The sequence below is a fragment of the Tigriopus californicus genome, chromosome 2 (genome assembly GCF_007210705.1).
Source record: "Tigriopus californicus strain San Diego chromosome 2, Tcal_SD_v2.1, whole genome shotgun sequence".
NCBI classification, from domain to species: Eukaryota; Metazoa; Arthropoda; class Copepoda; order Harpacticoida; family Harpacticidae; genus Tigriopus; species Tigriopus californicus.
This window is the reverse complement of record NC_081441.1, coordinates 7,331,507-7,353,166: the sequence shown is the minus strand read 5'-3', so window position 1 is coordinate 7,353,166 and position 21,660 is coordinate 7,331,507. Positions and strand designations below refer to the sequence as shown.

Here is a 21,660-nt window from a genome sequence, read left to right as displayed (position 1 = left end):
TATTGGAATAAAATTAGCATTATCTTAATGAAACAACGTCTCTTCCAAAACTCAATAAAAGATGCATAATTGGCCCAACAATGCTGGCCTAAAGACTGAGACATCAGTCGTCCTTTTTAGTATTTTTATCATCTCCTCCATCCAACACCTTAACCTTGCGTTCCAAGCGATCTTTTTCCGCCAATAAGCGATCATATTCAGTGCTCAGATTCTCAGATTGGGTCTTCATGCTTTCCAAATCTTTCTTGGCCGTGCTCAACTCTGCAACATCGAATCCAACATTGTTTAGTGGCTCATGTTTTTTTCTCCAACATCTCAATACACATACCTGTCTCGGTCTCCTTTAGCTTTTTCTCCAAAGTCGACTCGTCTTTGGCAGATCCCGAGCTCATCAAAGACTCGGCGGCCTTGGACGCAGACGTGGCTTGCTTCATGGCTGCATGACGTTCGGCCTCCAAACAAGCATTTTGAGAGATCAACATGACCATCTTTTTGATCACCCTGGAACACGAAGCCGAAGTATAGTCAACCATGGCGAGTTCTCTGAGGCCGGTAAGTAATCAGATCAATTATCTTACAAGCAAAGGAAGAGGGAAAATCCTGAGATATAAAAGTTCCTTTGGGCCCGGAACAATCGCATGTGTTGTTGCATTTGGGTATCCAAGTGGGAGGCGGCATTTCCTTCGGTATGGGCGCTCTCCTCGCTATACTTCTTCATTTCTCGGAGAGCATCTGAAACAAAACAAGGATAGTCAAAAAAACGTCATGAATACCTGAGGGTGTTACTTATTGCACTTGTCCAAACCGAAAGAAGAAGGTTGAATTTAATATTCAAATTTGTTGGTAGTCTAAATTTTGTAAAAAGTTTAAATAGCAGCGACTAGACGAATCATAATATTTCGTTTTAATTATACAGGGGATTACATTCTTTGCAGCAGTTAATAAATTCGGTGAAAATCCAAACCAAAAAAATAATGCTAAAAGTTCTGGCTGAGGATTTAATACTTCATCAGAGGCCTGTTTTTAAAGCGTCTTGGACATTAACCGATATCAAAATACACTCGCCAAAATAGTGAGCTAGTGCTCATTCTTGGTAACGTCCAAACCTTAACTCAAAGGAAAGGTAGAAAATGGCCAAAAAGTGAGAAAAATGGAAATTTAGCAAAAACAAAAAAAAACCGGCCGAAACGGCCAACAAAGTTATACATATATGTATATTATAGTATTATAATAGTTTTTTTCAGGTTTTAACCTTTTTTCGAGGTTTATTGATCAAGCTCTACGCCATCCCCCAATACTCATCATTACAAGCTTTCTAAGCAAACACTTCGTGATTGACATTGGTCGAAAGCTTTTGATAGATATAGATAAATCCTTCCTTCCCATCTTCCATCGCTTACGAAACAAGCTTTTAACAGAGAAAAACGTCTTTAAAAAAGGCTTTCAGACAACCAAGGAGGTCTATAATTGCCTTACCTTGGTCGCTATGGAACAAAAAAAGGTAGAACCTAGCTACAAGACCTTTTAACCTGAATGAAGGATCAGAAACACTAAATTTGGATAAATGACAAGCGTCTGATGAGCTCTGTAGAGCACAAATGTTCACGACAAACACATGTAAACCGTGTGGGCGAACTACGATTTGGCACTTAACTACTTAACTGGGCTCCTACCCAGGCCTAGCTTACACCAGACTTTCCCCCAATTCTCAATTGAGCCCAAGATCAAAGCTGTTAGAGAGAAAACAAATTTCTTACCACAGAAAGAGGATCAGGACACTACATTTAGAAATTGACTTGTACAGTATTTGTTGGTACTCACCGAGGAAGAACAGCACCAGAATGGCAACCAAGACATAGAAGTAATAGATAAGCTGATTTTCCAGACCCTTGAAGAACCGCGATTTGAACAATTTGTTCCAACGACTGGCCGAGATGAATGGGATGAGCAAGAGGATCAAGGTGGCAATTTCGCCATATAGGAACCCGGCGATCAGTGTCCAGTGCAAGCTCATGATGGCCGGTTATTCAAAAGGCTGTCACCGTACCTGTGGAGACTATGCAAAGCTTATTTTTGAGAGACAAATGCTATAAAGATAAGGAAGGGGCGGGGTTGTTCTATCTGAATCAAAAGACTCAAGGCTGTCAAACAATAGATGTGACGAGGTCTACTTTAGGTTGTTCCTGACATTACGTCACTAATGAGTTCGCTTTGCAACTTCACTTTCTTGATTCTCTCGCATCTCAGGCCAAAGAACGAACAATGCAGCCTCGAAGGGAATCAAGCCACATAATTGTTAAAAATATCGATAGAACTTTCAGCAAGCGTCAAGCACCATGGTGTTCTTGGGCTATGAAAATTCTTCTCGAGTTCTCGCAATGGAGTGTGATTCACTTACCGACGATGGATAGAACTTACTGGAGCATTTCACAGCTGGGTATAATTGCCAGACTTTTGAAGGAGAAAGTTGCCAAAAAAATGCCACTAGACAAAAATAGTTCCCACATTTGAGCAAAGAGATGGGCTTCAACGGTAACGAAAACGATTTTTTTTTAGCCCTTCTGTTACAGTTACTTTCTTCTCTTTTAAACAAGGGAAATAAATCATGTATAAAGATTTCCTTCCCGATTTTTTAAAAGTTGCGTCTCAAGTGCAATCATTGATTTGGTACTGATAGTATCAAATAGATAATCATGGGAGGCTGCGACTAAGGTTATCATTGATCAATTTACATTTTTTTGTGTAGTATGCCATTACTAGTTGCATAACGGCAACCCGTAAGTTAACCTCAAAATGTAACCATGATTTTCCTTGCGTCAAAACAGTGGAAGACTTGCTTTTTGTTAACTTGTTTCAAACCATGAGAAGTACTTGTTAAAGGGTTTAGTAAAAGTGAACAAAACGTTACACTTGAACTCTTGTATCCTTGCTCCTTGTACCCTCGTATATTTGTGATATATTTCACGTTTTATATCCAAATCGTTGAAAATCGTATAAACTTTTTTTTTCAATTTAGGCCATCTTTTTCTGCAAAAGTAACGGTGTCGGTACTGGTAACGGGTAACTTTTTATCGGTAGTGGTTCAAGCTCTGGCAAAGAGCTATCATTTGGCATCAAAACGAATGCTAAGAAGTAAGGGTTCCATTTCATCATTCCTCTTTCACTTTGGTGTTGCAGAAATCAATTATGTCTGCAAAGAATTAACCGCCAAACCTAAATTTAGCTCCTTAACCTCAACCCCGTGAATCATGCACTTGACGGCCAAAAAAGGAAATAAATCTCGAAAACGCTATTCGAGGTATTCTGAATTATAAACAGAACAACACACCATTGATTTTTTCCCCTTTTTTCAAATTTCATTCTTTCACAAAAATCACTGTATGACACATCTGAATTAAAATTAAAAAGAAACATGTACACCCCACCCCACGTCACGCTGAACAAATGAATGATCAGTTCAAATACCGCATTCTTTGAACAATGGGCTCATCGAGATACTCGCAATCAAATTTCACATCAAAGTAAAAGAGTAGCCAATTTGCCCAAAATTGGCACTCAATGTTAATATATGGCAACCATGCAGCTAGGATCCTGATCGAGTGAGGCCAGACTGGCCTCTTCTATTAATACCAAGGTGACTAAATAGTTTGCACCAAAATATGCTGCATGAAAGACCGAGAGTGGCTAATTTGGAGCTTAAAGAGCCGGGCAAAAAGAAGCCTACTTTTAGGAGCTGTATTTTTTTGCCTAGGAAAAAGCATGATAGGGGCAGCTAGGTTATTTCATTCCATGAAGAAGAAGAGCGCTAAATATGATGATTTTTACTGCTGAGTTTTTGTCAGAATGAAAAATCGCAGTTGGCACAAAAAGCAAATTGCTTTTTGGGAGGGGCTGGGTTGTTATTGCAGGCTTTTTGCTGATGAATTTTTGTGCCAAAAAGAGCGCAAAAGGAGCGCAAACATGCCTGAAGTTATAAATAGAGTTAAAAGAGCTAAGTTTAGCTCCTTAGAAGCTAGATATGGTCACTCTTAACAATGCACCGTGCAGATCCCACAGCATCCCCCATATGCCATATGTGCATTCATAAGAAGTGTCGAACGCAATGACAAAGTTGCTTTTCTCGGAACCTACAAGGAAGTTTGAGGAATGGGAAAGCTAACGATTAAATATTGGAATGATTTGTCAATCGAAGCGCACTCCTTGGCGAGGAACAAGAGATTTTGTCGATCATGTCAAATAGGTAAATTGTGAGGGGTTTATTTCATGGCTTTGTGGCTCATGGCTTCTCTGATCTCTCCTCTACAGAACTTTCAATCTTCTGTGGATTAAAACTCAGAGTGAGCTAGAACAACTCTTGAATGAGGAATATCGATTGTACAACTCCAAACCAGAACGGGTAAAGTTATGAATAAATAATGATGCCGTTATTTTTTAGGTGCATTGATGATACCCAATTCAAACTAATGAAGTAGTTAAGCGATGAACCGGTTTGTTTGCTATTTGCAAGTGAGAATTTACTCTTTTGATGTTATATTGGTCACTTAAACGTAAATCTTTGTTTCATGTGCTAGTTGTTTTTATACTGTAAGGAAAACTTGCTTACAAAAAGTAAAACTCTGCGAAGTTTTCAACTTACGCTCTTGTTATCCGCTTTTGCTACATGGTGATTATCGGCCCACATTTTTATGCCCCTAGTTTATGCCTCGATCTGATTTCTTATTTCCAATCCAATTTTTAGTTTCCAGATGGCACCTTTCAGTGCAACTTGTTGTCAACAAAACGGCTATTTTGCTTTGATGACAACCTTTATTTCAATGGCAATTTCCCCTCCAAGTTGCAATTTTGTGGTATCTAATTTTCTCAAAAGGCATCTTTCTTTTCAAAACTGAAATCTGTTCATTTAAGTGGCATTTTTGAGGCAATTGTTAATCTACCTACCGTAAAAATTATCAAAATACATTGCTAAAAATGAGAAAATATCAATTTTTTGGTGCAAATTGCCGGCCCCTTCGTTTTTCTCTCACCTATTTGGTCAAATGATTTACATAGAAAATAGGATTTTGTATCAATAACAGTTTTACTTTTTTTGGTTTGGTTTTTCACGGGCTTTTCTAACCGCTAGAGGGAATGTAATCCCCAGTACTAATAAAATGGAAGATTATAATTTGTCTATTTATTACCTTTCAATCTTTATATCATATTTGGCCTACCAACGAATTTGAGTTGGCAGACCGAGCTAGTCCTTAAATGTAGGGTTGATCTGGAACGCTACTTAAAATTTGTTTAAGTCTGACTTGAAAGATCCAACCGGATCAATAAGGCCTACGTATTCCCTACGAATATTAGAGGGAAGCAAATTAAACAATGAAGGAACTTCAAACCTTTTTATTTTCAATTGATGTAGAGTATCCTGAGAGCCAATACGAAATTGTTAGAAAATGTTGGATAATTTTATTTTTTTTATCACTAGTGCTCTGAATCACAAATTTTACAATTTTGAATCAAAACATAGGCACACATTTCTTTCAAAAAATAACAATCAATTGCTCACCAGCCTAATCTCCGCATTTGAAGTATAAAGTTAATTAACCAACAGAACTAATGACCTCTGACTTGTAGGTACCATCTAAGTGGTCAAAACGGTACTAAATGCAGTTCCATCGATTTGACGAGTTTAAAGAACTATAAACACAGAAAATTGTCGACATTGTCACAGAATCGACACGTTTTTTATAAATCTTGGATTTCCGCTATCGTTGCGCTAATTAAAGGCAAAAAGGCCGTGACTCGTCAAACTTGTTCCAATGGCCTTTGAGAAACCAAATGGCCCGTCGTGCTCTTTTTGCCGCTGACGGTAAGAAAAAACAGTAATCGCTTAAATCTTCATAATCATTGCCTATTGCTCATGGAATGTGGCATTTGAATAATTAAACATTAATTTGTTCTACATGATGCAGGGAAAAATGTTCCTTTTTTGGGTTGTTCCTTTTTTTAAGACAAAATATCTTAAATACAGCTTTTAAGAGTGATTTCATTTTTGGGCCTTCTTAAACATGACTCAGGGGGCTGGGAGACCTAAGTTTAGGTTTGGTTTCTAACTCTTGGCTTGCAAAGACGCTTCGTGTGATACTAAAATGAGAGAGAGGAATGTCAAAATTGAATGAAGTATCAACAGCATTTAAGATTATTTTCTATGTCTTATCAAACGTGGCAACTATTTTGGCAACTCTCCCCATCAAAAGTCTAGTAACAAGTGAAAAGCGTTTCCAATGCCTAAGCAAAGATAGAGCAAGGTGTCTCTTCCTTTCGTTCGTCGATACCAGTTTTTAGATAAACAAAAATTGTAAGAGTTCCTCAGCTTCAGTACTCTAATGAATCTGAAATAGAAGCAATGGCATTGAGTTTAATTATGTTGATGCTTCAATATCCTTGTCGTTGCGACTAGCTTAAAAACAATAAGCAGTTTGAAAGAAAAGTTCGTTAAGCATCCTTTTTAGGTCATATTGTATACCATATTAAGTAGGTTATATTAGCATGACCTTTTGAAAGCAGTTTTGATCTTAGTAAACACAAAAGATGAAACGTATTGATTTTCTTTTCGTATTGCAACTTTAGTGTGCCAAAGAGATGTCGCCTACTATTTAAAACTCAATAAGAATGCTCGATTGAATGAGTTACGATTTGACATGGAGATAGGCCTTCCTAGAGATTTAAAGATTATAATTTGCAATGTTGGTTACTTTATTCGGGGTTTTCAATAAGTAATATTTTTTTTATTTCCATTTTTATTTGCTATTTCATTTTTTTAAAACTTTTTTTAGGTGAAACCCCAGTGGTATTCGTTTAAACTAATAGAATATATTCTTAATTATAGGATAGAGAGCAAGCGTTCAAAGTGGTGTCCACCATTTATCTAAAGTACGTGAAGATCTTCAGAGCCTTAGAAGAATGTTTCGATCAGATTGTTCAGCCTCAAAAGCGCTTGCTTTTACGGCAACTTTTAAATGGAGTCATTGGGAGGATCCTCGAATTGAAGGTATTTCAAAGGCTGCCAAGCTTTTCCCTGTATAGCCTCCTTCATCTACCAATGACTTGTCTTAGCATGAACTGGTGCACTTGGACAACTTGGAGATAAGTTATCATGACGAAGCAATGATGGAGCTATCTATGAGTCCCAACGATGCCGAGCTCATTATACCCCAGTTCATCGTGAGGGATAGACAGCAGGAAATTGCCTACTGGGATGACCAAATGAAACAAGCATGCGAGAAAATGGAGCAACATGATTTTGGAGTAAAGAACCGAAAGTCATTTAAATCAGTCCCAGGGGGATAGCATCATAAATTCAATCCTTATTTTCTACAGCCTAAGGAACCTGTCATCACCCCAGAAGACGCCATAGCTCTTTTGCAAAAACATGAACGGGCCAGACAAGGTCGCTTGCGGGCTAAACTAATGGGCGAAATAAGAAAACAAGAGGCCAACGAAAAGGCCAAGAATCGAGCCGAAGAGTTCTTGACTAGTGCATTAGCTGCCAGTAAGATCCAAAGCATTTGGAAAGGTGCCTTGGCCCGAAGGAAAGTGCGTAAGCTGCGGGAAGATGAACTAGCCTTCATTGGGATGGTAAGATCGACCAACATACGTACCTGTTCAGCATCTTAGCCCACGTTCTTTTGGCTTGTTTAATTTCATCATGATTGCCAGATCCCGCCCAAGCATGTCTCAACTAAATTCCAAACTCGGCTGAAACAGTGGCGGGCCACCCGCCGAGATATTCAGCAACAATACCAACAAGACTTTGAGAATGCTTTGGTGAGCACCAAAGATAAAGTCTGGAGAGAGGAAGCTTTGGACATTGAGGAAAATATGAAGGATGACATACGCAAATGGTTTTTCAACGGCAGGTACCACCGTTTTATGTTATTCTGCACCCAAATCTAGGAAGTAGATTGAGCTGTTGCTCGTGGCTCTCTCAGTCAAATCAAAATACCTTGAGTCTTAAATAGCACTGCAAATTTGATGTTTAGAAAAGAGATTTCCATTTTAAGAACCGTCCATTAGAGAGCTTTAGCGGAGAAGTGTTATCGTGTTAAGAAATAACACCCAAAAATTGGTTGGGCTATTATCTAGAGACGATCAAGGGCGATTCCCGGACTATCCTTCTGATGACGAAGGAGGATCAGCCGCCGTCTTTCATCCGGAGAGATTCCAAGCACTTCATGCTGAGAATGAGACTCTGGAAGGTCATGGCCTCGGTGGAATGAAGATGAAGAAGTCCGATTCCGGGGAAGGCAAAAGTAGGGGAGACCAACCCTCCAAATCAAGCACTTCGGACAAGAAAGCCAAAGAGTTGGACGACGAAGTGGATGGGGTGGGAGCCGGATTTGTTCTCAGAGAGTCGGAGTTTGTAAGGCAACTCCGAAAAAACCACAGGAACTTTCAAGGTATGATTAAACGATGGGAAAATCTGTTTTCAATGTACTTTTTCCCTCTGGTGCTATTGGAAGTCATATGTTGAGGTGTATTGAATAGACTTCTGGGTTCGATCTCGTGGAATTCATTTGGAAGGGCAAACCACCACCCGGAAGTGTTCAAATCTTCAAGAATTGCAAGAAAATTGTTTTGCAACATTTGGTAATTAAATCCCAAACCTAATTCCCCTAGTGAGATCAAGAGCTTTGGGACGAACGCTCTTGGTTTTTATCAAAGCCAAAGCCACATTTGGGTGCACACTATCATACTGTCAACACACATACGACTAATGTTGCCAGTGATTAAATTGTAAAAGGCCTTATGAATAACAAACAATATCACAATAGGAGCTAACAAGTAAACATTGTTCACTCAGGGCCAAATACGAGTTACAGTGAGAAGAAAACAACAGGGCACTGTTTCGAAGTGGGGAGGCCTTTTTTCTTTTGATATTGAATGTATGGGGCAGTGGATGTGTGGATGTTATTATTAGGGCCGGCCAAAATTTGCACATAAATACGGTCTTTATTGACAGCAACTTTGCATATGAAATCGACCCAATTTGCACAAAATTTTGAAAACATACTTTCCACAACATAGCAACAGCACGTTCTGGGGGGTGTAAGGGCTGCTTTTTCCCTTCTCTATCAAGCAAAACGTAGATGAAAAGGATAATCATATCTCAACATCTTCCTTCACTTTGATTTGAACCTGCTATCCCAAGGGAGCAGATTCTTGCCTTCTAATGCTGCCTCCTAGACTGATTAGCACATTTCACATCCTTGATATTTCGTGAAAAAGATAGATCTCTGTTCATTAACAGGAAAAATAATGGCAGAGCGTAGCAAATGTATTGCAGAACAATTTTGTTTAGAAAATTAAGGTTTTCAAATTTCTTGAAAGTAATGGTAAGTGACTTCTTCTCAAGTTAACCAGCCACCTCATGACCATCTGCCCCATAATTCATGGAAATACGTCAAGATGTGCCTAATTTTTAAAGGACAAGTGCAGTTCTCAAACAAAAGTGAGTTCCAACAATTGAAGTAGAGTATCTTAAAAATGGCAATGATAAAAGAGCTATTTGATATGTATGGAATAAATAAGCAGGTGGTTGGTAATATGTATGCTATATATTTCATACCTGTACTTTTTTCAAAATGATTTGAAAAAAAGTCAGGTTGCAAAGTTTCACATTTTCCCCTAAAATTGACCAAAATTCTTGAAAATTAGCATGAATTTTCACAAACGTTGGTATGTTTTTGCATAAATGGCTAAAATTACATAGAGAACTTCAGAAAAATGTCAAATATTGTTGTTAAAATTGCAAATTTTGCAGATGCAATAAATTTTAGAAAGATATCGGATGTGCAAGTTTTTTTGCAAAATTTCCAGGATGCAAGTTTTGGCCGGCCCTAGTTATCATTCAGTCGTTACTCAAACCGTGGTACACAGAAAAGCATAGATATGCTGATATCAGCACAAATTCTGGGAGGTCACTATGGCACTTTTCAATACAGTAGAGGTACTAAAAACCCTCGATACAAAGCACAATGAAAGACAAAAAACGTTTCTACGGTTTCAAAGAGTCTTTTGTAAAAAGAGCAATACTGTGACAGTTTATAAAAATGCAATTCTAAATGAACCATTCCTTACATGGATGGATTAACTGGAACTCTAATTTAATCCGTTAACAAAGAACTATGAAGCCTCAAAAGAGCAAGTAACGTCCCTAAATTTGACAGCATCCAATTTGCACTTGAACCCCAATTTACATATGCATTCTTTTTTAAACGGTAGAGCGAATGTAACCCCAGGTACTATTAAAAGGAAAGGTTATATTTCGTGAATTCTATGTGTGTTTTATTTCCAGATAAAACAATTTATGTTATTTGCTGTGTTCGTCCGAACTTGAGAGTTTTGAAGGGAGCAATTCTTATATCTGTATAGAGCTTAAGAATTTCTTACCATGGTTTTGGGCTCTAAGTAAAACTTGAAGTCAGGCAATAATAATGTTAATCTTCGGATATTATTTTTATTCAGATCTTTTTATGAACAGATGCATTCCTTCATAAATCATTTGTTTTTTCCAATAACTGATCAGAGTAAGGCTTTTCAGAAAATATGTACGAAAAGTTAGGTGTGCTGCCCTTTGGTTTCGTTATTTGATCAATGGAATCCCCTCTTATTTTTCCTTAACGGGGAGGATTCTCGACAAATGCCGTTCGAATCAAGTGACGGCAAAAAGATTTGTATCATAACTTTTGACAAGTCAAATTTGAAATCAATGTAAATGCGGATCATTATCAATTATATTAAAGCCGATGTCCTTGAGATATTTCAATTACATTCACCATTTAATAAAGCTTTTGAATGAATCTAAACAATTACATAATTGCCTAAATCTAAGTGCACTAACAACATTTACCCATGTACAGTGAGTATTTTTGTGCTATGTCCCACAAAGCCTAAAAGGACAACATCGCTCTTTTTCTATCTATTTCACCTCTTGCCTAATATCTTTCAGCCAAAAATAGGACATGGCTGTCTTGTATCGTCGTCACTTCATTAGTTAGCACAAACATGGATTAGTGCATGTGAGATTGAACAAAATTTCTTCAACTATTTTTAATCACCCATGTCAGACATTTGGAAGGACAAGGATGAAAGCAAAAACGTGGCGCAAACTTTTGACGAGGAAATGATCAAAGAGGAGAAACGGAGAGAAGTGGAGGATGAGATTCGTATCAATGTGGATTCAAACATGAGGGAGGAACTCGATCGGCTGAAAATTGTAAGCGGCATTCTAACTAAGGTGAAATATGCATTTGTCATACAATGATCCACAACGCCTTGATTCAGGCTGCAGAAAGAGATAAAGGTCGGAAGGGTAAGATTGCTAAGAAAAGGAAGAAAGGCAAGAAGAAGCAAGGAAAGAAGGGAAAAAAGAAGAAAGAAAAAGACTTGACCCCTGATCGATCTACCGAGTCCTTATTTGAGGAACTCGTACTGAATGGAATCATCAAACCTTATCCCATAGTTCATTTGAAAGAATTTCTCGGCAATACCAATATGATTGGATCGACCTTAAAGAAGATCAAGGACAATCTCAAAAGCTCCATTCCAACGCCCGGAGGAGGGGATATTCGGAGACTCATTATTGAATATTGCATCCTTCCCATGAGTAAGTTGATTGAATTTAAAACGCAATGCAACATAAACCGCATACACATTGGTTGGCTATTGGCGATTTGCAGGCTCTTCAAACCTGAGAGAGAACAGCCCTCATGTCAAGTCATTACTCCTCGCAGGACCAGAGGGAACAGGAAAATCAATGCTGGTTCATGCCATTTGCACTGAATTAAAAGCCACATTCTTTGATCTCACTGCCACCAACATAGTCGGGAAATATCCTGGAAAATCTGGCTTGAACATGTTACTGCATTTGGTGATCAAAATGTCGCGTCTGCTTCAACCTTCAATCATTTTCATGGATCAAGCGGAGAAGACATTTCTCAAAAAGGTTACCAAAACTGACAAGTCGGATCCTAAAAGACTCAAGAAAGATCTGCCACGGTTGGTTAGAAGCCTGTCGGCCGAGGATAGAGTTATGCTCATCGGAATATCCAAAACCCCATGGGAGTGTGAGCAAAAGGTAGGCGTGAACTATGACATATTCATTATTTCATAATATAGAACGATAAAAAAGTGGAAAAAAAATTGTGGAAATATTATATTTCATAAATATTTTATATTGTTGCTTATTAACGTTTCAAGCGTGGTCCGTTCCAGACGATGTTCTTTTAAAAGCGTCCTTTTTTCAGGGTTTGCTTCAAACTTATCAGAAGATACTTTTGCTCCCCCGACCAGATTACCCTCAACGGCACGAGCTGTGGCGTGAAATCATCATATCCAAAGGTGGAGACATTGAGAGTCAATGGGAGAGATTTGATCTCTCCGCTCTAGCTAAGATATCCGATGGTTACACTACTGGGCAGATTGTGGAGTCAGCTTCTCAAGTGCTTGTTCCTAGACGCCTCTTACACCAGGGGGTACGCCCACTTCAACCGTCGGAATTCATTCCCATCCTGGCCAAGATGGATCCCATGTATCGAGAAGAAGAGGCGGCCTATGAGACTTGGTTCGCTAAAACCCCGTTGGGGAAAAAGTGGGTAAAACAAATGGAAGGGGACGAGGATCTCAAGAAGGACAAGAAAAAGGCTCCGAAGAAAAAGAAATGAGCAAACAATTACTTATCAGGGTCTTATTAATCTTGAGAGGCAATAGCGTAGTATTTTGAGGGTTTAGTGAAAGAAATATCCTCCAACCCTAGTGAGGTTATCAATTTGGCAGCGAGGTGTTGTTGACATTGTCTGTTGGCCTCGACGATCCAAACACTCCCAGATTGTTCGCCATCGACCTTTTGTGCGGATTCAAGGAAGGGACACAACAACATTTCACTCGGGGAGCTCAGACTCTGACGACATATGGCAGCACATGAGTGGGCCGAATAGTTCTTGCGACCTCCAACTAATCCATAGAGATGGCGAATGCTGTACATCAGTTTCTTTTCGTGATTCTGCCATGAATGACAACAACTCACAGTCGACGATGGTTTCGACTCTTGAGAATAAAAGCGTCTCCAAAACTGAACTGACTCTTCGAAAGACAGCCCAATTTCTTTGAGAAACAAAGTGAAGCTAATCCGAGCAGAATGTGGAAGTCGTTTATCTCGTACAAGGCGATCGAAAAGTTCTTTGTAGCATGGAGGAAAGAATGAAATATTCTTTTGAAGTGTTCTTAGCGTGATGGGTTTGGATCTGATTGCATAGCAGGGTGTGTGGGTCTGCTCTTGGTAAAAGGCACGTAAAATATCGGACACAAGATCGTCTTTTTGAGGCATGGAATCAGTCGCACGGGAATCGTTCCAGTCCATTTTCTTTAAGCTTGAAAACAATGATAGCAGTAGGTCTGGACATAGGGTGATATCAATTTGAGCAAGACCGTTGACAAGACTCACTCTTCGATCCGATACTAACTGGGAAACCCACTGAAAGGGTACCTGAACATCTTGCCAGAGCTCTTTATCGCAGATTGGAGCGATGGCAGTAAACAGTCGGAATAATTCCAGGTCGTGTCTCAGACGGGTTCTCAACTTTAAATGGTGGGCCATTCTAGTCAAAGCCTGGACTTGATCGGCTTCTGAACTTTGTGACAACCGCAGTTTCAGAAAGAGAGTCTCTTTTTTAAGGAGGAAAGCCTGAAATTCAGGATCCACTTGAGCTGCCAAAGCCAGGGCAAAATGAGAAATTCGGTCTTTTTTCGAACCACAGGAAACTGCTTCAGCCAGGTCTTCATGTGTTTGGCTGAGGATTTCACTCAGTTCATCAAATGTCATGGACTCGGTGATGAGTTGAAGGAATTGGAGGCGCTTTCGAGCTAGAGATAGCAACTTATGCAAATGAATCTCTCCAAGGGGTGGGTCAAAAAAGACCAAATTCCGCACCATCTGAAACGATTAGGCCATGAGAGAAACTCAGCAGTATGGGCTTAATAGAAATGACTAGTATTTTTTTTTGCTCTGAATTTCATCACATCTCGTATCACAATTCACATTGGGTTTGTTGGCTTAGTTGGATAATTTCACTTGATGGCACTTGATTGGGGAAGATGACTTTAATTGAAGGAAGAACGGGGATTCCTGTCCTGGCTTGAATGTGGTTGGGATAATGCTATAAATTCCTGGTAGAAGCTCGAGTTCCAAAACGGCATAACCATGTTTGTAGGTTCCTGAGTGTTTCTTCTTGAAAATAAGGGGCGATTCGCCTTCAAAGTTCAATTTCTCGCATTTCACTCCAAAACCGATTTGATAATCTCGAGGACCTTTGAGTTCGACGAGGATTGCGGTTTTCTTGTCGATGTTGCATTCAAATTTAGGGTTAAAAGGATAGGTTTCTCGATAGTTGTCACACCCTCCAGCGGATTTTCCCTCCCATTTGGACACAAATTCGCGTTCGTGTTTGTATGGGTTGGAGATTTTGTTCAATATAAACGGAATCGTGGAATAGACCCGTAACGTGTAATGAATATGCGTACTCTTGTTGAACTGGGACACGATCAGGGTCATCTTTTTGGGCGTTTCCGGTGTGATGACAGTTTTGCACAAGTAATGAGGTGAGTTTATCCTCATCCCGTCAATATATGGAGGTGGATCATAGGGATTGTAGACTCGTTTCCCTTGGTTCTTATACAAAAGCACTGTGATATACTCTTTGTTGTTCTTGAAATCGGCAATATCTGTAATATGCCTGGACAATAAGATCCAGAGAGCTCCTTCCTCTCCCTGAAGTTCAAGCGAGTACTGAGGATTATTTGAAATGTCATACAAATCTTTGGCCGGTCCAAGGGCGGAATGCCAAGTTTGATGGGTCACAAACGTGTGCTGAAAGAGCTCTGGTTTCCAATTCATGTAAATCACGTCAAAAAACTTACAAAGAGAGTCGTAGTCAATCCAAAACACACCATTATCAAAGTTCTGGGCGTTGAGTGGGTCGTAGTTCAGGGCCTTCTTTAGTTTGGGCGTCCAGTGGACCTCATCTCGCTCGGAGTAGTTTCCTTTCCATCGGAGATGGGACCATGGATTCTTCAGAAGGAACAATTGGAGCCCGTCAATCTGTCTGATGTCCAGAAGAGCGTAGGCGTGAGTCGGGACCAAACCAGCGCGATCCGCTTCGCTTTGCGACATTTCGCCCGTAGCTAAAGTGACGAGAACGTCGCCTTGGTGGAATCTTTGAAAAAGTTTCTGGAATGTGCCTTCTCGGTCGAACACTTGGCCCTCTGCTCGAATGGACACTCGCTCAGGGATCCATCCAGTTAACACGTACAGGTCAATATTGCTATTAGATCCGGGAAAGTCATACCCACCCATGACCTTCATATAGGCCTTTTCCAACAACGAGATCCACAACTCGTTGCGATTGCTACTATAAGAACACAGCGGTTCGTTATGCTGACCTAAGGGCAAGTAGTCATCTAAAACCACTTTTCGGGGCACGCCGTTGATTCTCAATTTGATCATGTATTTACCACTGGGATTGTACACGGGTTCACCTTTCGAATTCTGCGGATAGATGATACACGTGATGAGCTTCTTGCCGAATCGTTTCTCATGTTGAGCACTGATGGCAATGGACGCCACGAACGAGCAATCCGAGACCACGGTCTGCTTCACACTATAACAATCTACCACCTGGATCATGGTGGGCTGCTTCATGAACTCGGAGGGCCGAGCCCAACGCACCAGTTTGGCTTTCTGTTTGGGAGCCAGATCGAGCATGCCGTGCTTGTCCGTATAAGGAATGGGAAAGGTAAACTTTTCGCTCAAATCCACTGACATAAAAGGCACGTATTCCCGCCCATTGATGACCGAAGTCATGCCCAGAACGGCCTTCTCCTCCGCCGTGTATCTCGATTCAATCGAGGATGATGGAAGGGGCGGCCTAAGGGGCGAAGACGGAGATTTTACGGGTGATTTGGGAGTCTTCTGAGGCGATGGGGGCAGAGGTAGAACAAGAGAAGAAGCCTCCAAAGCACCCAGAGGTTCAGCTACCACCGGTAATTTGTCCAAGAGCTCATCCATATGGACTTGGGACGCGGTTTGGGGCCCCTGATGGAGCGCTTCAGCCCGATCTAAAGCGTACTTGGCCATGGACTCGATTCGAGTGGCCAATTCCGGCTGAGTCGTGGTTCGCTTGAGGGCCAGACACACGCTAGCCGCCTCCAGGTATAAGGGCAAGGACCCCGCTCCACTCCCACTTTCTTCCTCATTGAGAGCGCGTTCTAAAAGGGACTTGGCTCGAGTGAGGGTGGGCGGGACTTGATCCGCGGGCGTGGGGGTCAACCCTAGTGATAATTTATGGGCTCGAGCTCGATAGGATTGGATTTTTTCCTCACTCGTGGGCCCAAGTCGGCCATTCTCCTCCAGGGCCTCGGCGGCCTTGAGGTACAGCTCGATGGCCTTGGCCACGCGGCCTTGTCGATCGCATTGAATGGCTTGTGCCACCAATGCGCGAATATGATCCATGGACGTGAATGCCCTATGTAGGCCGCTGAAATATCCGAATCCTGAACCCAAACGCTGATCGAGAGCTCGGAGCAGTCAGACCGAGCCCAGCACTGTAAGTGTTCATTCAACGCGGACGCCCGTACGCCTCCTAAGATCGACGATATGCCGCGGATCAACCGTCAATCCATGAATGAATCACCGGCCCTTATCTTCGATTCAATATTGATGTAACCCAGAGCAGGGACTCTAAAGAGGCTTTAGTGTCCTTGCCCAGAGATATGACATGCATTATGATCGTTAATTTCAGAACTCTCGAATCATTAGTCTTGCCAGTGATACGGGTTATGCCAAGGCGCCCCTAGGCCCTTGCAAGTTGCTACCGAAAAGTTAGCTTAGGCACGTACTCGGTGGGTAAGGTTAGGTTAAATCCATAAATGGCAGCACTGACTGTCTTGAGAATCGAGAGTTCTGACATTACCGTCCATAGCCATGCATGGCTAAGCCCGATAAGCCCCACTGTGTGGTGTGTGTTTTTTGTTATACGTCACAAGAGTGACACGACGCAAAATATGAACGAAATCATTCAACCTCTATTTCATTTGACCCTTGGGCATCTCATTCTTTAAGTCACATCAAGGATCAATGGGTCGGTGAACACATGTGGATAAATGAACACATATCATAGAGCATTCTAAAATTTATTGAAGTTGCACGCTTTTCACCTTTACCTTTATAAATTTTTATTCCTGATCCAATACAGATTTACAATACTAATAGAATATTAATAGCACATAATAGTATATTTTACTAATAGCACATTATGGTATATTTCATTAAAAATATAATAGTGTATTTCCTGTAAATACCGTATGTGAAATACAAAACCAGTATGATGTAAATATGAAAATTCCACCAAAATAAGCTATTTTTAATCGGTTTCAACTAGAGACGACAAAATCTATAATTTGTTTATTGAATGTATTGTGTTAAGAATTCAAGTGACTGCTCAACTACATGTCCTTTGGACGGTCCTAAAATAAACTTTCAAAAATCAGCTTTTTGAGGGTTTTAGACATGGTTCCATAAGGTTTTTAAGTCAATTTGAAGTTATGCAAGAAATAGAATCTATATTTTTTGTCATAATGGAAATTGATATGAAGTCTTTGGGAAATTAAATTAACATTTAACCAAGGCATTTTGAGGCAAAAAAACGATGAAATTTGGACCACTAAATCCCATGTAACTAAATAGCAAATTATTTTAAATACCCTCTCAAATGCAATGACTTACTTGCCACTGTTGGTATCAAATAAATAAACGCAAGAGACATTTGTTTCACGTCATATTTATGGCACGGTTCGGAAATTTGAGACCGCCCTTCAAAAGAAATGATGCTAAGAAACACCCATCAAATTGATGATAGTCCTTAGTTTCTAAAACATGTGCCATTATCAGGAGTAGTCAAGAGCAGGAGTGAATTTTGACTCCTTATTTGAACAAATTGCTCAGAAAACTTGAGACAAAGTGCCTCAAATCAGTTTTCGTTTGAGAGCATCTTAGTGAAGTTGTTCTGTCCGCCATTACAGGTGGTGAATGAATGTGAATGTGGCGCTCAAGCGGACCTTTTAAGGAGCCGTTGAATGACGAATTTAGAGCCTTGGTTGATATCTGAAAAGAAAGATCTTTTGTGGTTGCGGCAATGCGTAAATGTGTTTCTCAAACATCGCCAAGAAAAAAGTGCATCTAAAATGAACCAGTATTCCAATGTTTCTGTCCAGTCTCTCAAAGCAAAAAAAAAGTTGAAAAAAAAGTTGGGAATAACAGTTGAAAAAAAAGTTGGGAATAACAGTTGAAACTTCTAACAAATTGTTTTCAAAATTAAAACTGGAACCAACACATGCACAGCACCAACTCAAGCTCTCAAACTAGGAGCCTAAACTACATTGAAGAGATGCGGTCTCCACACAAAACACACAAAATTGTATCCAAACTTTGAAACACACCTATAAGTTATTTTGTTGGTGGCATAATTTGTTTGTGTTCAAACTTATTGATACTTTTGCCATTCATTGTATGTTTCATGAAATCAACGATAAACCAAAGTAATGCTTTGTTTGTTCGATAAAAAACTCTGGCAATAATGACCAACATGTTTCAGCACCAAATTGGAATGCACTCCATTATTTTATTAATCACAGACTTTCTTAAGGGAATCAGGAATGAGCACGGGCAAAAACTTGAGCTCAGTGAGCAATAACCCGCCACCAAGTTGCACCTATCAATACATCTATCATCTTCCCAAAGTAATGGTTAGAGTGTTTGTTATGGTCATAGATAATTTCATATATAGATCTATCAAAGGCGCCGCAATCGCTTGTTTTTGTCTCAGCTGTCGCTGGTGGGCAAAATGTTTCATTCGTAGTCAAGCAACTTAAGACAACTATGGTACAAATTTGAATCGTTGACGGCTCGTCCAAATTCCGAGTAGAAACCCCTAATACAACTCCTTGTCAAGCAATTACTCTCGTCTAGCACGCTTCATAAAAAAAGTAAGTTGCCCAACCAAATTTTTAAGAACGAAATTTTGAAGGGGTTAAAATGGGGCTCAACTTAAAGGTTTCATCCATGTGGTGGAAACACTTAACTGAAACGCAAGAAGCAAGCATAGATAACTCCATAAATAGATAGATCTAGGGCGCTGCGATCACATGTTTTCGTTTCAGCTGTCGCTGGGTGTCAAAAAGTTCCATTCGTAGTCAAAATTCCTAGGGCAACTATGGTACAAATCTGAATTGTTGACGGTGCGTGCAAATTCTGAGCTGAAACTCCTAATACAACCCCTTGCCAAGCAATTGCTCTCCTCTAGCACCCTTCAAAAAACGGGTTAGAGAAAGCTGTCCAACCACAATTCTAACACCAAAATGTTGAAGGGGCTATGATGGGGCTCCAATTGCAATTTTCATCCATGTGGTGGAAACACTTAACTGAAACCCAAGGAACAAGCCTGGGTTCAGGCTGACCTCAAGAGGTGTCGGAATTATCTTGATTACCTAAAGGTGTAATTACGTTGCCCACATTGAAGCAAATTGTTGGGAGATTGAAACAAAATTCCAAATGACTCATCATTGCGTTGCAATTTTGGATACATCTTGCAACACGTTCAAGATGCATTGCTAAACAAGGGCAATTAATAGAATATGTGATTTGCTCTGCTAATGTCCCAATCTTTTGAACATGTTACGTGTGTTATGCTCCAAAAAGCATGTTTTTTTCGTTCTACCGCTTTTTCTATGTGCATATTTGTAAGATTCACCAGAAATTAAGATTAAAGAGGAATAACAAGCGTTTCATGAGAATATTTCAACTTGCTCTTTCTACATGCATACTTGTAAGAATCACAAGAAATTAAAAGAAAACAAGAGTAACAAACGATTCATGGGAATGATTAAACTTGTCTAAAGGGAGATTTCACAAAGTGTGATGGTCACTTGCCACCCAGCGTCAGCTGACCTGAAATCATGCTCATCCAGTACAACTCCTGTGGAGCTTGAGCATTCTAGTTATTTGGTTTTCTATGGGAACAAGCCTAGGTTCAGGCAGACCTCCAGAGATGTCGGAATTACCTTGATTACTTAAAGGTGCGATCATGTTGCCCACATTCAAGCACATTGTTGGGAGATTGAAACAAAATTACGAATGCCTCGTCATTGCGTTGCAATGTCGGATACATTTTGCTACACTTTCGAGATGCGTTGCTAAACAAGGGCAATTAATAGAATATGTGATTTGCTCTGCTAATGTCCGAATCTTTTGAACATGTTACATGTGTTATGCCCAAAAAGCATGTTTTTTCGTTCTACCGCTTTTTCTACGTGCATATTTGTAAGATTCACCAGAAATTAAGATTAAAGAGGAATAACAAGCGTTTCATGAGAATATTTCAACTTGCCTGAAGCAAGATTTCACCAAATATCTTTGTCCCTTTTCCACCAGCGTCAGCTGACCTGAAAATATGCTCATGCGGTACAGCTCCTGTCGAGCTTAAGCATTCTAGTTATGGTTTTCTGTGGTTATGGTCAAAATTACATGAATATCAATGAATACATATGATAACTTGCAGGACAATGGACAGCTGAATTGTGGCTGACCTTGTTAAGAGGCATATAAGAGTCGTTTTCACAAACCATGAGCTACGTCTAGACAAATCTTCAAGTCAGACTTCAAACACATGTACTTCAGGCGGTCTTGTCACAAATTTCCGTTGCTGAAGCGTTTGCTTGATATCAATCTAATCGTAGACATTTCTACATCTCTGGTAGACAGTTCGACTCGGTCATGCAAATTTAGATGGCAAATTCAAATGCTGGCTATAAAATTAAAACGTAAAAGCCTAACCAATTCCAACAGCCCAGTAACTCGTTCTATAGTGTTTTAGAAACTAAGGACTATCATCAATTTGATGGGGGTTTCAAATTTTAGCAACATTTCTTCTTGAAGGGCAGTCTCGAATTTCCGAACCGTGAACGGGTAACGGTAACGATAACGGTAACGCGTTACTTTTTTTCGGCAACGGTTCAAGCCCTGCCGATAACACACTAGACCCTCTGTCAACTTCAAGGAATCTTGGTTCTTTTCTGACAATTCTCGGAAGCTAATCTCTTGGTCCCGATAACCTCTCTGAATTAAGTGAATGGTATTGGTTCACCAAGCCTTGGAAGATTTTTCTCCCGTCGCCCGATGCTCTTGGGCCCTTCCTCCGTCGCTGATTTCCCCGCCCCATTGTGAATCATTTCTCCCCCTCCGGAACATGCAGCATCTCGTATAGGTCGGGACAGCTCGCCAAAGCCCGAAGATTCGCTCAGGTGGCTGACTTTCCTCCCCGGGCTTTCCCTCGCTCCCCTCTTGATCCTTCCTTCGTTCGCTCTCTCTCCTCTCTCTTTGTGGCGGTTCTGTCCACCTGGCCAGATTTTTCATCATTGGACGGCAGGGGACACTAACCGCTCTTACCTTGTTCCAGCGGGCCCACATGAATTTAGCCATGGTTTAGCCTAGTCTGAGCGTGTGCTTGGAGGGCAGGGATTATGCTGGCACGGTCTGCGCTTTTATCTTGGGTGAGAGGCTGAGAC

The 21,660-nt window shown here is 40.4% G+C and overlaps 4 protein-coding genes across 5 annotated transcripts; 1 reads left to right on the top strand and 3 right to left on the bottom strand.

The window, feature by feature from the left end:
* LOC131893115 (B-cell receptor-associated protein 31-like) lies at positions 1-2,444 on the bottom strand. Of its 2 annotated transcripts, XM_059243060.1 has the most exons (5): positions 2,399-2,444; positions 1,822-2,056; positions 579-732; positions 329-501; positions 1-261 (listed from the first exon to the last, which is right to left on the bottom strand). In XM_059243060.1, the coding sequence occupies exons 2-5, from the start codon at positions 2,012-2,014 to the stop codon at positions 104-106; spliced, it is 678 nt and encodes a 225-aa protein (XP_059099043.1). In that variant the 5' UTR covers positions 2,015-2,056; positions 2,399-2,444; the 3' UTR covers positions 1-103. The 2 variants fall into 2 exon arrangements, with proteins under 2 accessions (XP_059099043.1, XP_059099042.1); XM_059243059.1 differs by lacking the exon at positions 2,399-2,444 and having other exon boundaries at positions 1,822-2,289.
* A 1,686-nt stretch (positions 2,445-4,130) lies between these two features.
* Positions 4,131-13,209, top strand: LOC131893092 (dynein regulatory complex protein 11-like). Its single transcript, XM_059243032.1, has 12 exons — positions 4,131-4,240; positions 4,306-4,396; positions 6,875-7,036; positions 7,102-7,293; positions 7,366-7,623; positions 7,705-7,904; positions 8,131-8,444; positions 8,533-8,634; positions 11,115-11,263; positions 11,332-11,653; positions 11,727-12,124; positions 12,294-13,209. The coding sequence occupies exons 1-12, from the start codon at positions 4,230-4,232 to the stop codon at positions 12,708-12,710; spliced, it is 2,616 nt and encodes an 871-aa protein (XP_059099015.1). The 5' UTR covers positions 4,131-4,229; the 3' UTR covers positions 12,711-13,209.
* LOC131893103 (uncharacterized) lies at positions 12,719-13,978 on the bottom strand. The gene has a single exon (XM_059243046.1). The coding sequence runs from the start codon at positions 13,976-13,978 to the stop codon at positions 12,737-12,739; it is 1,242 nt and encodes a 413-aa protein (XP_059099029.1). The 3' UTR covers positions 12,719-12,736.
* LOC131893093 (calpain-7-like) lies at positions 13,978-16,983 on the bottom strand. Its single transcript, XM_059243033.1, has one exon. The coding sequence runs from the start codon at positions 16,550-16,552 to the stop codon at positions 14,099-14,101; it is 2,454 nt and encodes an 817-aa protein (XP_059099016.1). The 5' UTR covers positions 16,553-16,983; the 3' UTR covers positions 13,978-14,098.
* Positions 16,984-21,660: the final 4,677 nt, after the last annotated feature.

Excerpts from the sequence above, each read along its gene's own strand:
- LOC131893115 (XM_059243060.1), bottom strand. The coding sequence starts at position 2,014 with ATGAGCTTGCACTGGACACTGATCGCCGGGTTCCTATATGGCGAAATT. Across the intron at positions 733-1,821 it reads TCTGGTGCTGTTCTTCCTCG|ATGCTCTCCGAGAAATGAAG; the intron begins GTGAGTACCAAC and ends GTTTTGTTTCAG. Across the intron at positions 502-578 it reads TTTTCCCTCTTCCTTTGCTT|GGTGATCAAAAAGATGGTCA; the intron begins GTAAGATAATTG and ends TTCGTGTTCCAG.
- LOC131893093 (XM_059243033.1), bottom strand. The coding sequence starts at position 16,552 with ATGGATCATATTCGCGCATTGGTGGCACAAGCCATTCAATGCGATCGA.
- LOC131893103 (XM_059243046.1), bottom strand. The coding sequence starts at position 13,978 with ATGGTGCGGAATTTGGTCTTTTTTGACCCACCCCTTGGAGAGATTCAT.
- LOC131893092 (XM_059243032.1), top strand. Across the intron at positions 4,397-6,874 it reads ACAACTCCAAACCAGAACGG|GATAGAGAGCAAGCGTTCAA; the intron begins GTAAAGTTATGA and ends TCTTAATTATAG. Across the intron at positions 12,125-12,293 it reads CATGGGAGTGTGAGCAAAAG|GGTTTGCTTCAAACTTATCA; the intron begins GTAGGCGTGAAC and ends TCCTTTTTTCAG.